This window comes from Vanellus vanellus (genome assembly GCF_965231255.1).
Source record: "Vanellus vanellus genome assembly, chromosome: 17".
Taxonomy (NCBI): Eukaryota; Metazoa; Chordata; class Aves; order Charadriiformes; family Charadriidae; genus Vanellus; species Vanellus vanellus.
This window is the reverse complement of record NC_138922.1, coordinates 15,363,135-15,378,325: the sequence shown is the minus strand read 5'-3', so window position 1 is coordinate 15,378,325 and position 15,191 is coordinate 15,363,135. Positions and strand designations below refer to the sequence as shown.

At 39.0% G+C, this 15,191-nt stretch overlaps 1 protein-coding gene across 1 annotated transcript in view; it reads left to right on the top strand.

Annotated features, from left to right (window-relative positions):
• Positions 1-13,908, top strand: part of CCDC57 (coiled-coil domain containing 57) — a gene marked incomplete at both ends in the record, with an annotated part of 49,734 nt that extends 35,826 nt beyond the window's left edge. Inside the window, 3 exons of the mRNA XM_082492325.1 lie at positions 5,670-5,792; positions 6,159-6,381; positions 13,685-13,908. Coding sequence (XP_082348451.1) covers positions 5,670-5,792; positions 6,159-6,381; positions 13,685-13,908 — 570 coding nt within the window. The remainder of the gene's footprint in view (positions 1-5,669; positions 5,793-6,158; positions 6,382-13,684) is intronic.
• Between the last annotated feature and the right edge of the window lie 1,283 nt (positions 13,909-15,191).

Genomic DNA, 15,191 nt, shown 5'->3' with positions numbered 1-15,191 from the left:
ACGATTCTATGATTCTATAAGTTTCAGACAGCAATGAGGTCATCCCTCAGTCTCCTCTTCTCTAAGCTGAATAAGCCGAGTATGCTGAGCTGCTCAGCATAAGTTTTCCCCTCTAGTCCTTTCACCATCTTTGTTGCCCTCCTTTGGACATATTATAATATTTCTACATCCTTCTCATATTGTGGAGCCCAAAACTGCACACAATACTCGAGGTGAGGCCACAGCAATGCTGAGTATAGTGGTTCAATCACTTCTTTCAACCGGTTAGCTATACCGTGCCTGATGCCCCCCAGGATACAGTTGGCTCTTTTGGCCACCAGAGCACGTTGTTGACTCATATTGAGCTTGCCATCAGCAAAAACCCCCACAGGTCTCTGCAGGGCTGCAGTCCAGCCTCTTGTCTCCTAATCTGTACGGATACCCAGGATTACACTGTCCCAGCTGCAGAATCCAGCATTTGCTCTTGTTAAATTTCATACTGTTGGTGATTGCCAAGTGCTCCAATCTATCAGGATATTTCTGTGAGGTCTCTACTCTCAAGAGAATCAACGAGTCCCCCTAATTTACTATCGTTGGCAAACTTACTTTGTGTGCACTCAACTCCTGTGTCTGAGTCATTGATAAAAACACTGAAGAGAAACGATCCTAAAATTGAGCCCTGGGGAACACCAGGAGCGACTGGCCACCAGCCAGATGTTACCCATTTTGCTTAAGGGGTTGTATTTGGGACTTCAAAATTAACTTTTTTAAACATGATTTTCATGCAAGGAATTTCAGAAATGTGTTAATGCAGCATAAATGCAATCCTGAATTACAAGTATGAGTTTAATAAAGCTTAGTTTTAAATAAATAAGATAGTCCTTATGAAGGATTTGAAGTATGTTCTAAGATAAACTTGAAAATGATTAATCAGTGAACATATTTCCAAATATCCACAGTGGTGGAATTTTAAAGCACCCTTGTCCAAATTATTGTAATAGCACATTTTCCATATATAAAAGCAGGATATATCATTAACCTGTCTCTTATCTTTTGTAATTAAAATACAACTTTTAATAGTTAAATTGCAGCTTTCATCAGAGAGACAAATGGATAAATCCTGGCTCCCCTAGTAGTTAGTGGCAGACCTCCCAGTGACTTTGATAGTCAGGATTTCACTATGTACTTTACTTAATTGATCAGCAGATTTGTTCCTGTGAGGATTGAGTCAGAGCAGCTGACTGTCGTTGTAGTTTTGAGGGCAGTAAACAATGTTCTTTCAAAAAGGGTGAGGTGGTTGCTCTGAGGTATAGAACTCCAGTAGAATGATTAACCAAGTTCAGTTGGGGAAATACTTCCTCTGGGAACCTCTCTGGGCAACTTGTTCCAGTGTTTGATCACCCTCCCAGTAAAGAAGGTTGGGGTTTGTTTGGGTTTTTTTCCCCCCTTTTCCTTAAACAGCATGTCCTGTACTTCACTTTCTGCCCACTGCCTCTCGTGCTCCCACTGTATACCACTGAGAAGAATCTGGCTCATTCATCTTTACCTCCTCCCACCATCCCTATCAGGTGCTTATACATGTTGAAGAGATCACTCCTGACCTATCTCTTCTGGAGGCTAAACAAGGCCAGCTTCCCCAACCTCTCCTCATACGTCTAATGCTCCAATTCACTGATTATCTTTGTGGCTGTTTGCTGGATTTGCTCCAGTATGTCTGTGTCTTTCTTGTACTGGGGAGCCCAAAAGTGGACACGCTACTCCAAGTGTCGTTGGTAGAGGGAAATAATTCACCTCTCTTGACCTGCTGGCAGTGCTGTTCCTGATGCAGCCCAGGATGCTGTTGGCTGAAGGCCTCAAGAATGCGTTTCTGCCTTATGTTCAACTTGTAGTCCACCAGCTTTCCTGTTCCTTTTCTGCTGAGCTGCTTTCCAAGCAGTCAGCCTCCAGCCTGTTAGATTGAAACTGCAATCTCCTCTGCCTTTGGGGAAAAATCAACTGAATTAAAGTTAATTGCCTGTGGAGGATCCTGTTTATTTTAATTCTGTCTGCGTTCTTATTTCTGTTAACTGAAATCAAGGGCAGATTGAGAGCCTTTTTGTGGATTACTAAGGTTTATCCAGGACTATGTAGGAGACTGAAGTCTAATGGTTCTCTTTTTACATACTAAGATCTCTGTGATAATATGAAAATACACAGGAGATAATCCTATCAGGGTTATCAAACATTGGAACAGGCTGCCCAGGGAAGTGGTGGAGTCGCCATCCCTGGAGGTATTTAAAAGACAGGTAGATGTGGTGCTGAGGGACATGGTTTAGTGTTGGGTTTGGCAGTGTTAGGTTGATGGTTGGATTTGATGATCTTAAAAGGTCCCTTCCAACCTAGATGATTCTATGATTCTATGTTGTCAGATTGCACTAAGAAATCACAAATGTCAGTCATTTACTTGAAAATTTTACCATCTGAACACATTCTAAAAACATCTTAAATGTTTTTACATCTGGACAGATTCTAAAAAGATAAGATGGAATAACCATGTATACATTTTGAGCATGCCATCCTGTGATTTTTTGAGCCTGAAGTTATCGCTAATTTTTTCAGATGTTATCTGCTTGGCCTAGGTGTATTACAAAGTATATGAACCATCTGGCCAGACAGTTTGAATGGCAAAGGTGAATTTCTTAAAAGAGACAGTGGGAGTAAATTCTGATGAATATTTGATTATTCTTACATCACAACAAGAACGGTGTTAAAGGAAAAAAAAATGTATTAATCTCTGTAGTTGCTTCGAATAAGGGTTAGGAATTTGATAAATAAAGGTTAAGTGACTCAGCTGGTGCTTATTTAACCAGTTATTTGTCTGGGGATGATGCGCTTTCAATTTGCAATTTGGTTCTGCCAAAAATAGATTATTTTTGTTCCTGTGAAGTAAAACAGCATTGCAGATTACCCACATAATTATACCCATAAAATATGTTAGCTGGACAAATTACAAAAACTTCTGGGTCAGTAGATTTAAGAAAATATTGAAAAAAGTTGAAGTGCAAAGATAATCCCACAATTAAATTTGAGAATAAGTGTTTACAGGGTCAAATTCAGTGTTCTGCTACGAGGTCTTCAGGCAGACAGTTATCCAGCTTCTGCACAGGATCGCTGGTAACTCTTGGGAAAGAATAGTAGTAAAAACAGGTAGTACTTGTTTGGAGGGCTCAAGTGTTTGAATATGAAAGGAAAAGGCTCTCCAAGCATCCAAAGTATGCAGCAGTATTTCAGCCTGGAAAAGCATATATTTGGGGAAGAAAAAGGGTACACGTGTTTCTTGGCTAAGGCGACTCTATCAGATTGAATCTATGGCAACATTTTGGAGTATGTTCTAAGGGTACCTGGCAGGGAAGAACTCTGTGTTTGGGCGACCTATCACAGGTGCTTGAATTTCTCTTAGCTTCTTCCTGGCAGAAGATGTCCAGGAGGAGTGGCACTCCTGTTTGATTGAGAAGGGTTGCCTGAAGGCCAAAAGGCTGTGCTGTTAGAGCCAATTAGAACCAAATTTGAACAGATTGCTTGAGTGAAAGTAAGCCCCTGTTCTTTACTGCCCATTAGTCAATGAAGAAGTTTTAAAGGTTGCAGTGTGAGCTAACATTGTAAACCATCCATCAGACAGTGATAAACTGAGAATGCCATCTGTTGTACCTTTACAGAGCTCATGGAGACTTATTCTTCCTTAGATATAGCAGGTAGTCTAAGATAACAGAAATTAAGAACTTTAACAGGTCAGTCAGGTGAGTGCAACATGAGCTGGAGAATCTGGTATATTTTACCAAATTTATCTAATCAAGTTCTTTTGATACCAAAAGTATTAGTGAGGGCATCAACAATAATAGTTAGAACATGCTATAATGGAAGTCATATGGGTTTGAGACTGCGAAGGCTTGAATTATTCGAGGTCTGTGAGAACAGGTCTGGGAATGCAGCATTGTTCTGCAACTCTTCATTGACAGTCTGAGGACCTGATGAAAGAGCTGTCACAGCAGCACTGTCACAAGAAGTATTAGCATCTTGTTGTAGTGTGAGGAAGGTCCTTGGAGAAAAGAATTGGGGAGCATTAATAAACAGCCTCGCTGGCATATCAATGATACATCTTATGGGCCGGTTGTATGAGTTAACTCTGCAGCAGGAGATTAGTGTCCAGCAAAGCATTTGAGTTGACCTTTTGTAGCCTGCTTGTTTCATCTGTGCACTGCTTGGATCGAGGTCTGAAAGGATTGGTTAAATGCTTATACTAAATGTATGTAAAAGCAATTTCCAGATCTGGGCCAAATTGCCACAATTCAAACCCACATTTTTTACATTTTTTTTTCTTCTCCACCTCTTTAATTTTTCTTTCTTTCACAACTCATCTTAGAACTTAGCTGAGTTTAAATTGAGACCAATGAACATTCATTGCCCACCCATCCCAGTCTTCCCTTGCCTTATTTTTAATGAACTAGGTACTGTGTTTGCTATTTTTCTGACATCTCGTGTCTCCCATGTTTTTTCTTGCTTTTGTATGAATAAATTGGTTTTAAAAATACAATATGTCCACGGCCTTGGAGAGGTAGCATTTGACTGCGAGTTTCCAGATGTTGTGCTAAACTCCAGGAGTAGTAGTCCAACATCTTCAGCTCACGTGTTGCTTGGAGGTCATGGTTGAAGTGGCTATCACTGAGAATCTTTCCTGCTCTGGAACCGCTGGGATCATCTCTCTTACTGCTGGAATTTGTCCAGACTAAAAAGCTGTTCATCTTCAGTCTCATTCCAGGCTGCTTTTTACCCAGAACATATGGGCTGAGGCTTCAGCTCCTGCACTGAAGCTGAGCTCCAGGTTGAGCTTCCAAAGACTGCTGTTCTAGTTTGGGTGTTTTTCTTCTAGGTAATCACCCTTAGTAGCCACACTACGTTTGCTCCTGTGTTCAAGATCATAGGTCTTATCACTCTGAGAGAGTGAACATTGTCTGCAAAATATGCTGTTAATTTCAGTAGTTAGAAGAGGCTCAGCTAAGAAGTGAAGTTACTGAACAAAATTGGTCCTGTTTCACCTCAAACCAGGACACTTACCAAAAACTGAGAGAATTTATTACTATGATACCTACAGGAATTTCAGTGCGCGTTACTTTATATGATGGGCTCATCTTTTGTTTCTTTAGTCTTAAATATATAGCAAAAGATTTGATGTTTTATTTTCATCTCGTTTGACAGAGCTGAAGGAGTTCACTTTTCATCAAATCTCACTTTAATTGCTACATGTTGAAAACTGGTGAAATTTTGTGGGGTAATTAGTTTTTTTTTAGTTGCTGACAAATTAATTTTCCATAGCTGCTTTATTTTATTTGGGTTTTTAGGACTTCTTTGGGAGTTTTTCTTCTGTGATTTAATAATGGGAGAAGACAAAAGTGAAGAATGACACTGACAATACAAACTTGAGTAACAAGCAGGATGATAGTAACAGCAACAAGGAATGTAGATTTTGAACAGGTTTAGCAAGAGGTTTATTAGGAGGGTAGTTTGGCCCTGGTGATCTGAAGGGAACGTAATTTTGTTTAATATTATCTATGACTTATTATTTTAAATCTAGCAGTGTAACAGCAAACTGAGCTATAAATGTGTTATTTTTAGAGATCATGAATTATTTGTGTTAATGAAATATTTCATATTAGGAGCTGCAGTATGCAAAGCCACAGCATTCCTCAAGGATCTCTTCTCTAATTGCCTGCCCTAGCTTAAAGGAAGAAGAAGCTTCAAGCAGCTGTAGGGAAGAAACAGAATTATCGTCCGCTGAGGTATGGTGCAGTTTTATCATCAATGTAACTTGCCCTCAGTTGGATTTTTCAGTTGCAGTAGCTCAACAGTCATCTCCTGGAAGACTTAAAAATATATATATTCTTTTAAGTCATGCATTGTTCCTGTGCAAAATAGTATTTGTTAACATTTAATAAACTGGGGTTTCTCAATCACTTTCATGATGTTGTAATTAATCTTCTTGTACAACCTTTCACAATTAAAAATAATAATTTTCTTTTGTCTTGCGTCTTGCTGAAACCTTCTATCTTTCCAAGACCAAGATGCCACTGAGATTTAACCAATTTTCTAATGTCTTTGATGTCAGAAGTACGTATCTCTGTAAGATTCTGTTTGATTTTGAACAGGTTCAGCTAGATTTCTCTGTTGAAAATCATGGGCCAGAGCAACGAAAGGCAGATAGATCCTCAAAGATTGTTCAAAGTCGGCCACTCAGGCAGAATCCTAGTCCAGCCCAGCAGGTCCAGCTTTATTCATCTAGAGCATGTGATTTCTGCCAAGGTATTTGGCAAACTTTAGAAATGGAATCAAGCCCTTCTATTCTCAGTCCTCAAAAGAACACTGACCAAGGTAAGCACGCTTTGAAAAGTAGTCACAGTATTTGACTTATAGAAGAATGGAAACACAGTAGTGGATTCTGCCCCCTACGTTACAGTCCTGTAATCAGAATCTGAAGATCTAGTGAGTTAATTGACGGGAATTTCACTGTTGCCAACAGAAGTAAGAATTATGAGGAATGCCTATATAGCTCTCTGGTTTTAATGCCATTGTTGCAAATGCAAACGCTTTGCCCCTTTTATTAAATACTCCTGGAAAATACAAATACCCTTCTGTTTTGACATAGTCTAAACCTTATCTGTGGTAGATATGAAAGTGTCTGTCTGAGAACTGCACACTTTATGTGTTGCCAAGTGACTGTTAGATCAAATTGTAGTTTGGCAAATCCTTGCTTAATCATTATTTTTGTGGCAGGTTAATAGGTACAATGCTGTTTAGTGTGCTAAGGCTTAAAGGCCAAAAGTGAGATCGTGGGCATAATGTGGTATACGCTGTGGGCACACAGTGAACGAGGTGTTGTTATTCACTGGAATTTTGTAGTCCAGTGCAACAAGTTGAAACATAAAAAATAAAAAAAAGCAGACAAATTCTTATATGTGAGACAGCATCCAGACCTTACATGTCAGACAGTATCAGGGTTAGGGTGAGAGGAGAAGGTAAAACCCAGAAACACAGACTGAACATTAATCAATGTTGTATTTCTAAAAAAAGCACTATATGTTCTTGGAAGATTTAGCAGAGGCACCATTTGTAAGATACATGCAGCAGTGTTGCCTCTTCACAGGCAAATTGTAAAGGAACTTTTCAGTGGTAACCATTATGTTGAACAGTGTATTGCAGATGAATGTTCTGTCTCTCAAACTCTTGTCTTGTTTATGAAGTAAGCCTTCATTGGCTTCATTATGATACTGGAAAAACTTGAGGATGGCTAATAATGGAGTATGTTGCCCGGAAGGACTGTAGACTCTTCTTTATTAAAGGTCTTTATAAATAGGCAGACAAATGTTTCTCCAGAATGTTCCAAGTAAAGGTGATTTTTATTTTTTAGTAAGAGGCGTAGCATTCAATAAGTTTTATTTCTTAATGCTGTAGGGCTTGTGTGGGTTGTCTGGGTTTTTGGTTTTGATATTATCAATTTTATCATCATCATTATTCCTGAGATCTGATGGCAGCTGTGGAGTAATATGGCATCCATTTAGACTTTTCAGGTGAGCTTTATATTACTATTACATAGATACTTGTGTGCAGTTAACCATATACCAGACTGCAGGAGCAAGAACCAGTGGGTTAAGGGAAGTGATTTGTTCCCCTCTATTTGGTAGCTATGAGGCCATATCTGTAGTACTGTGCCCAGTTTTGGACCCTCTGGGACCAAGGATTGACAAACTGGAGTCCAGTGGGGAGCCACTAAGATGGCTAGGGCGCTGGGACACACATTACACGAGAAGAGGTTTAGAGAGCTGTGTTGTTCAGCATGGACAAGAAACAGCCGATGGGTGGTCTGATTGCTGCTTTTTAACTACCCAGTGAGGGGTTTTGGAGAAGACAGGGCCAGACTCTTAGAGGTGCGCAGTGAAAAGAGGCAATGGACACAACCTGTGTCAATATGCGTTCCGAGTGATAAGCACTGTGACATTTCACCCAGAGATCCTTTCCAACCTACATTACATCTATTTTTAAACCAGTGTATAGATGCAATGAAAGACACAACAAAAAAAAAATAACCAAAAGGACTTTCAAAATGAAGAGTGGATTACAAGTGTATTTATTCACAACAGCAGTGCATTGCAGGGACAAAGTAATGTGCATTGACAGACCTGTAGGACTGGAATGGACATAGTGCTGACAGCCATGATTTGTGTGCTTTTTTTGTGGTGCTGGGACTGAAATAGAAGGAGTATTTCAGGTCAGGCCTATATTGACAGGATAAGCAAAAGGATGTCTTTGAAACGTTACTGATAGTGCCATGCAGTTTCATGCTGCTCTATGCATGATGCAACACCACTGGCAGCCTTACAAGGACGTCAGTTTCTTAATGTCTAGAAATTTCCAGCCACCGTTGCAAAATTTACTGTAGATTTTTGGGGATCTAGAGAATAGCAAAAGGGAAAGGTAATACTGCCAACATGAAACCAGTGTAACGCCAATAAGGGGTGATATTTTTCTGAGAACAACCTTAATTTGATCTCTGCACTCAGATATACCCTAAGAACACTTGAGCGGAGCTTCTTACTCAAGCATGCAGCCCCTAAAATACTGCATTGCAAGAACAGGACTTTAAAAAACTTATCTTGTTTAGCTTGCTTCTCCAGGAAACCACCCAAATGGTATCTTTAATTTTACTAGACTGAATACTGCATTTCAGATAACAAAATTGTGAAAGCAAAATATTTCTTTTTTGGAAGAGCATTGCCTCAGAGCAAAATATACAAAATTTTCAAGGAGTTCTGCAGAACTTGCATTATTTTTCATGCCTGAGCAATGGAAAAAGAATTCAATCTTTCCTGTTTAAGACCACTCACTTATATTTAACACATTGATTGATCACATGGTTACAGTGGATAGAACCACCATTAAGATGGAGCGTCTCAGTGCTGGGCTTTCAGATACAAGTGACACACACACAGACTTGAAAGCTCAGTAACAAAAAGTGGTTTGGAACAAAGCAAGCAAGCTAGTTTGCTTACTCAAACGTTTCTTTTACAAGTTCCACTCTGTACAAATCCGTCACACCAGTAGCTGTGTTTCGTGGGCATTTCTGGTGAAACAGAAACAATTGCAGTGTGAGAATGATTTTTCTGAACCTGTTGAACAGCTTCATTCATTTTTTTCATGTACAAAACAGTCTATTGGGGCTTAAAATGGTTGGCATGTCAAGTTAGCCCTGCAATTTGCTGTATGTCCAGCATATGACACAATTCAATGACTCAATGTGTTTTGGAGTGTTTATGACTACATGTTAACACTGAATTACTGAAGTGAACTGTTGTATGCTTTATTCGTTTCACCATTTAATTCAGAACTTGTGGAAGCTTCCAAGCAAGTCAGAAGTCTATGAGATATTTTAATTTTATCTCTCCTTGTTCTTCCTGCTGATTTTTAGTTTGTACTGTAGGAATGAGGTGGCTTTAATAATTTGCATGTTAATGCTGCAGATAAGTAGAAAGAAATGGTTTAGAAGGAACACAGGTTCCTTCTTCAGGTGTTTTTATTGTTCTGTATTATTGAAAGAAAAAGATCCTGCTACTGAGGTAGAGAGGTACAGGCCACGATGATATTGAAAGCATCAGCATTACATACATAGACTGTACTTGTAAGAAATACGCTTCTGCATTTCTTTCTTTTTTATATGCCCTATCCCAGAGGTTGAGAGCAGGTGGGAGACTTTGGCTGGTGATCCATACATATCATATGCGTCTTGACTGCTGATGACAGGCCATCCTCAAAGGAAGGTTGTTTGTCAGAAGAGTTGTGGGCTTTCTTCTGAAAATCATGACAGACATATACGACCATGTGATTAGCTTCTGTACATTCTGCAAGGTTTCGCTATTCACCTGTGGGCTATAGGGTCTTTTTTGATTTCAGAGTAAATGTTAGGCAGGAGGAGGAGAAGCTTTGTAAAACATGTAGAAAACTGGAATTTATTTTTCTTCAGGTAATTTTGCTTATTGAAGTTTCTACTTGCTATTGGAGATGCTTACTAGTTTTTCTGGAAAGGCAGGCGAACATCACCAATTCAAGTGTGACTGTGAGACTGCATTTAGAGTGAAGCCAATACTGTGAAGGCTGCTTTGTCCTACCATGTGAAAAGCTCCTGATCAGCTGTATCTCCTTGGGTCAACAGAGGCCGGGGTCAGTGCAGAGGGAGGAAGAGCAGAAGGCAAGCTGTGTCCGCACTCAGAATGTCCCCACTGGTCACTTGTTTTGTATACTTTTGGGGTAGATGAAACTTTGCATTTTCCATGCCAGAGGAGGGCTCCAGCTGTGGTGGACCGTCCCACTGTACATTTTGAGAAACCCACCTCCAGAGACGCTCAGAACTGTGTCCTGGACGTATTAATTTGAGTTTACATTGTAGCCTAACAAAGACTGAGATTGAGCTGCTTTGATGCAAAGTAACTTTTCTGGTTTACTGCTGGAACTTAGATGGGGGAGTTTGTTTTACTATAATTCTCATTGTTACTGTTACTTGCAAAGCTCTATGGTCTGAAATTCTACACTTTCTGGATCAAAAGTTATCTTAAGTGTTTCCACACTAGACAGAATTTCAACAGCTTTGACATCACTGACAGTTCTAAGAGCAATCCATGTGGGTAAAAAGCTGGCCAGAGAAAGAATCTGGTAAAATATTAACAAACAGAAAGAGCGCTCTGGCTCTGGCTTCATTCCAGCTCCAATCAGAGAAACACTCATGATTTCTTTTCTGTGTTACATAAAACTTCATCTTTGAAGTGTTTCACAAATATTAACTAATCCCCTAGTTACATTTTCTTCACTTACATGTTCTTCTCCTGAATAGGAGCTTGTTTGAGTTGGTGTTCCTTCAGAAACATTGTTAGCCATAAGCAAATATCTAGTGACAAGTTTCTTAAATGAAATTTTCCATCTGGGGAAATTTCAGTTTGCTTGTACAGCATGTCTACCTGTATCTCTTTAGTTGAAAAAAAAAAAAAAATCTGAATATTCATTTCTGACTGTAGTTAACACACATCAAATAGAAGGTATGTTAAGCATTTCAATACACTAAACATTTAAGTCCATTTTCAAAAGCAGTTGAGGCTCTTAACTATGATCTTACTAGCTCTTGTTGCCAAGGTCACTTCTGAAAGTAAGTTACAGGCTTGTAAACTAGGTGTGCTTTTTCAGTGTTTGTGAAAACCAAGTTACTGCATTTAAATTTTACTGCACAGTGTGTATTGATGCTGATTTTATTCAAGGTCCTTCACACATGTGAACAGTCCCAAGCAGAACCAGTAACATATGAAGGTCCTTATTCAGTGTTCTCTTAGGTTATTTCACTTTAAATAGCATTTTTAATTCTGGGGTTTGGGTTCTTTGTCTTTTACTATTTTGTCGAACTAACCTTACGAGTTTGCAATTTCATGGTTTTAAATTTCTGTGTTAACATGACTTTTTGACATTCCAAAACTTTACAATAGCCATATAGAATGCTCGTTTTCTAGTTCTGTGTTGTTGGCCCAAACACTTAACTAAGTAGCCTTTACTAGTTATAACTGTAGTGTCTCTACTAATATCAAGAGACAAGCATACAGAAGACTTCAGAGAAGGAGATGCATGTGATGCGTTGGTGCTTGGTTACTTTGCATTTGGATCTACAAGATTAGGGCCTCCCACATTATTTCTGAAAGTCATCCCCTTGGTTGAATACAAAAGGCCCTTCAAAACTGAGGGATTATTTAAAAAAAAAGGACTGTCTGTTAGCAGTGTTGACTCTGCTATTTATGGATCTGCTCATTGCTGTTATTTAGACCACAAACAAGAGGTAATCTCATTCTGCTGCGGATCCTGTTCAAGCAAAATAATCTTTGAAGCTGTATCCACTGCGTTTCAAACACTGCTGCCTGCACTGTTCTAAACTGTTGATGTGAAATTCCGCTTTATTATCTGCCCTATCTGGTAGAGGTCTTGGGTAATGCACTATAATGATTAAAGTTTCCAGGCAGGAAAATACACTCAAAGGTCTTCCCTGGGCTCAAGCATCCTCTTTCGTATCTTCTACAGCTGCAGGTAACCGCTAGGTGGCAAGCTGAATAACATGATTTCGCATCAATAGCACAAGAGTCCACTGAGCTTTTGCCACCTGTAATAACAAATGCCACCAAGCTGACTCAATGCAGAGATTGCGCACACATGAGTGAACAGCTGGTTCAAGCTAAGCCTGGACGTAAAAATTATTTTGAAAAGTGTCATGTTTTGACACTGGCCACAGTGTCATGCTTTGCATAGAGCTATAAATCCTCAACAGGTTAATTCATTCCATAATTCAAGATTTTTTCTAATTTCCTTCCAGGTAGAATTTTGTTTGGACTTTCTACCATGTTCTGTTGACTATGAAAATTTACCTTATCCTACTAATAACTTACTTTTGTCAATTTGTGCACCTCTTATTCTTACTCTGTGACTAAATTGTACCTGGGACTGACTCTTGTCATGGTCAAAAAATTCAATGAGTACAGAATGCTGTAGTGTGTGTTATTGCAAGTATATTATGACTACTTCTGCTGTCTGCTTTGGCTCTCCATAGAAAATCTAAAGTTAAAATCTCAGTGCCTTGAAAAACAAGGATTAAGTGGCTGGAGCCAGGCACCTGTAAATACTGCCTATAGCTTACAATTAATACTATGATTGACCAATTCCACTTATCTTACCTAATGAAACCTGTGATAAGACTAAAGTTCAGTTAGCTGGAGATAGTGGTTTTCAGAGAATTATGCGAGAGGCTGCGGAATGGACTCCAATTTTTACTAAGACCAGTCTCCCTGTCTCCCAACCGAAGATGTTACTTTCTGTCCTCTCTAGTACACAGAGGTATTTTAAACAAAAAAAAATCCAAAGAGTTCCACAGTAAATGCCTTCCTCTGTGAGAGAAGATATGAAACAAACAAACAAACAAACAAAAAAACAACCAAAACCAAACCAGCAACCCAAAAGATAATGTTAGTAGTGCAGCTTTGTCAAGCACTCAGAATTGCCTTTGAGCCCTTTGGATCGTGCATATCCAAACACGTTTTGCTGCAGCTTTTATGGCTGCTGGTGATTTCTTGAAACAGATCAAACTATTTCAGCCAAAACTTCATCACTGTTTCACAATACAGGAACAGGTGGGTCTTAACCTTGTGCTGTGTTGTCCCGTGTCTTGGTATTGCCTTGATTGATGCAGATGTTCTCTCACAATGGAGAGAAGGGTAAACTTGTAAAATGTGATGTTTAAAAACAGCTGGACAGATAGGTAGTGCTTGACTTGAACACTTACACCAACCTTCCAGCTGTCTTCCTTTTTCCTATCCTAAGCAGTCTGATGCTAATGGAGAATTAACAAAGGCAGATGAAGTGAGGATTGAGCAGGAGATGCTGATGTATTTTACCATCAGTGTAGAAAGCCTTCATGGATGGTTCTGTGCCTCCTGTGTACTGAAATGGTTCTGATACTCACTCAGTATAAGACTTTGACAATGTGGCGCTATGGCAGCAGTATATTTAGAGAAAAAGAGTAAACCTGTTCTCTTCAACTATCCACTTTCATAATTAAATGCAAACATAACTACAAAGTAGTTTTATTTCTTTTTTTGAGCAGTGGAGTTTGAATTTATATGTTTAACTGAGCAATCTGAAGAATCTCAGCAAAATACCAAAGCCAAGGATAAGCGTGAAATGCCAGCTGCAGATTTGACAGTCAGAGGAACCAGGCTGAAAGTTCAGCAGAAGTTAAAATCCAGGAATTTGTCTTGTGCTCATCCCATAAAACCAAAAATCTCTTCTAACATGGCAAAAATCCGCAACTATAATATTAAAGACTGATTTCTTTGTTGGCAGCAAGTTCCAGGTCCACACGTGCTATTAACTTACTTTGAAATGTATAAATTGGATGTAAATACCAGCTTTCATTTTTTGTATGTGAAGGTGGGATGTCTGCAGCCAGAGGAGAGAAAAAATACCCTGGTCTGTACTGTGAACCCTAAAATAAAGGGTTAGTATGTGTATATTATGAGATTAGTCTTCACTGTTAATACTGATTTATTTTGATTATATATGTTAAATATTGTTTGCATCATAGATTTAGAAATGCCCAATTAATACATATGTAAAGCCTTGTGCCTTTAGGCAGGGCTTGGAGGTCCTTAGCAAATATTTTGTTGAGAAACTGTAGATGTGATTTAAGCTGAGAAGTGGGATGCCTCAACCTACTTGTTGTCTTATAATTAACAATGCAACCGTTAATCTGGTGCAGCTATCTTTCTAGTTGAAAGGGGTTTGAAAAGATTACACCTGAATCTGTATTGTTTCTCATCTTCTGTAGCTCTTTCCACTTGTTCATGCAGCATGAAAGAGTATAAAATGAAACTTCTATTGTCACACCAGTAATTATATTGTTCTTTAACAAGAGATTGCATAGAGTTTAAAGCAGTGAAAAACATGTTCATAAGCAACACTTAGAATCATACAGAAGCATTGGAAGAAATAAGTCTTACCACAGATTAAACTAAAAGAAAACTTGAATGAGTTGTGATGTAATGAGGGATATCTGTATAGTTACGAACACTCCAGGACACTGAAACAAGTAATCAGTGTATTTTTTGTAATATTTCCAGTAATGCTGAGCTGTCTTGGGATATTACAATGATGAACTTCACCATAAGTAAAGAAAACACACATGAAAAATGCAAGAAAAACTTTTTTTTTACTGTGAGGATGGTGAAGCGCTGGAACAGATTGCCCAGAGAGGTGATGGAGTCTCCATCTGTGGAGATACTCAAAGCCCAAGTGGACATGGTCCTAGGCAACCTGTTCCAGCTGACCCTCCTTGATTAGAGGAATTGGACTAGGTGATCGCAAGAGATCCCTTCCAACCTAAGCGATGCTGTGATTCTGTGAGTGGTGTCACTGAAGTGAATAACACTTCTCAATTGCTGCTAAAAACATATGAAATCTAAACAGGATTAATGAAGGAAGAGAGCTACTTACCCATGAGCGCTTCTTTTTCTGCAGCACTTTTTTTTAGAAATGCTTTCCGGATACTCTTTGCAAACAGCTGCTCTCTTTGGCATCTGACAATGTGGTAGTAATCATTTTGAGAATTTGAA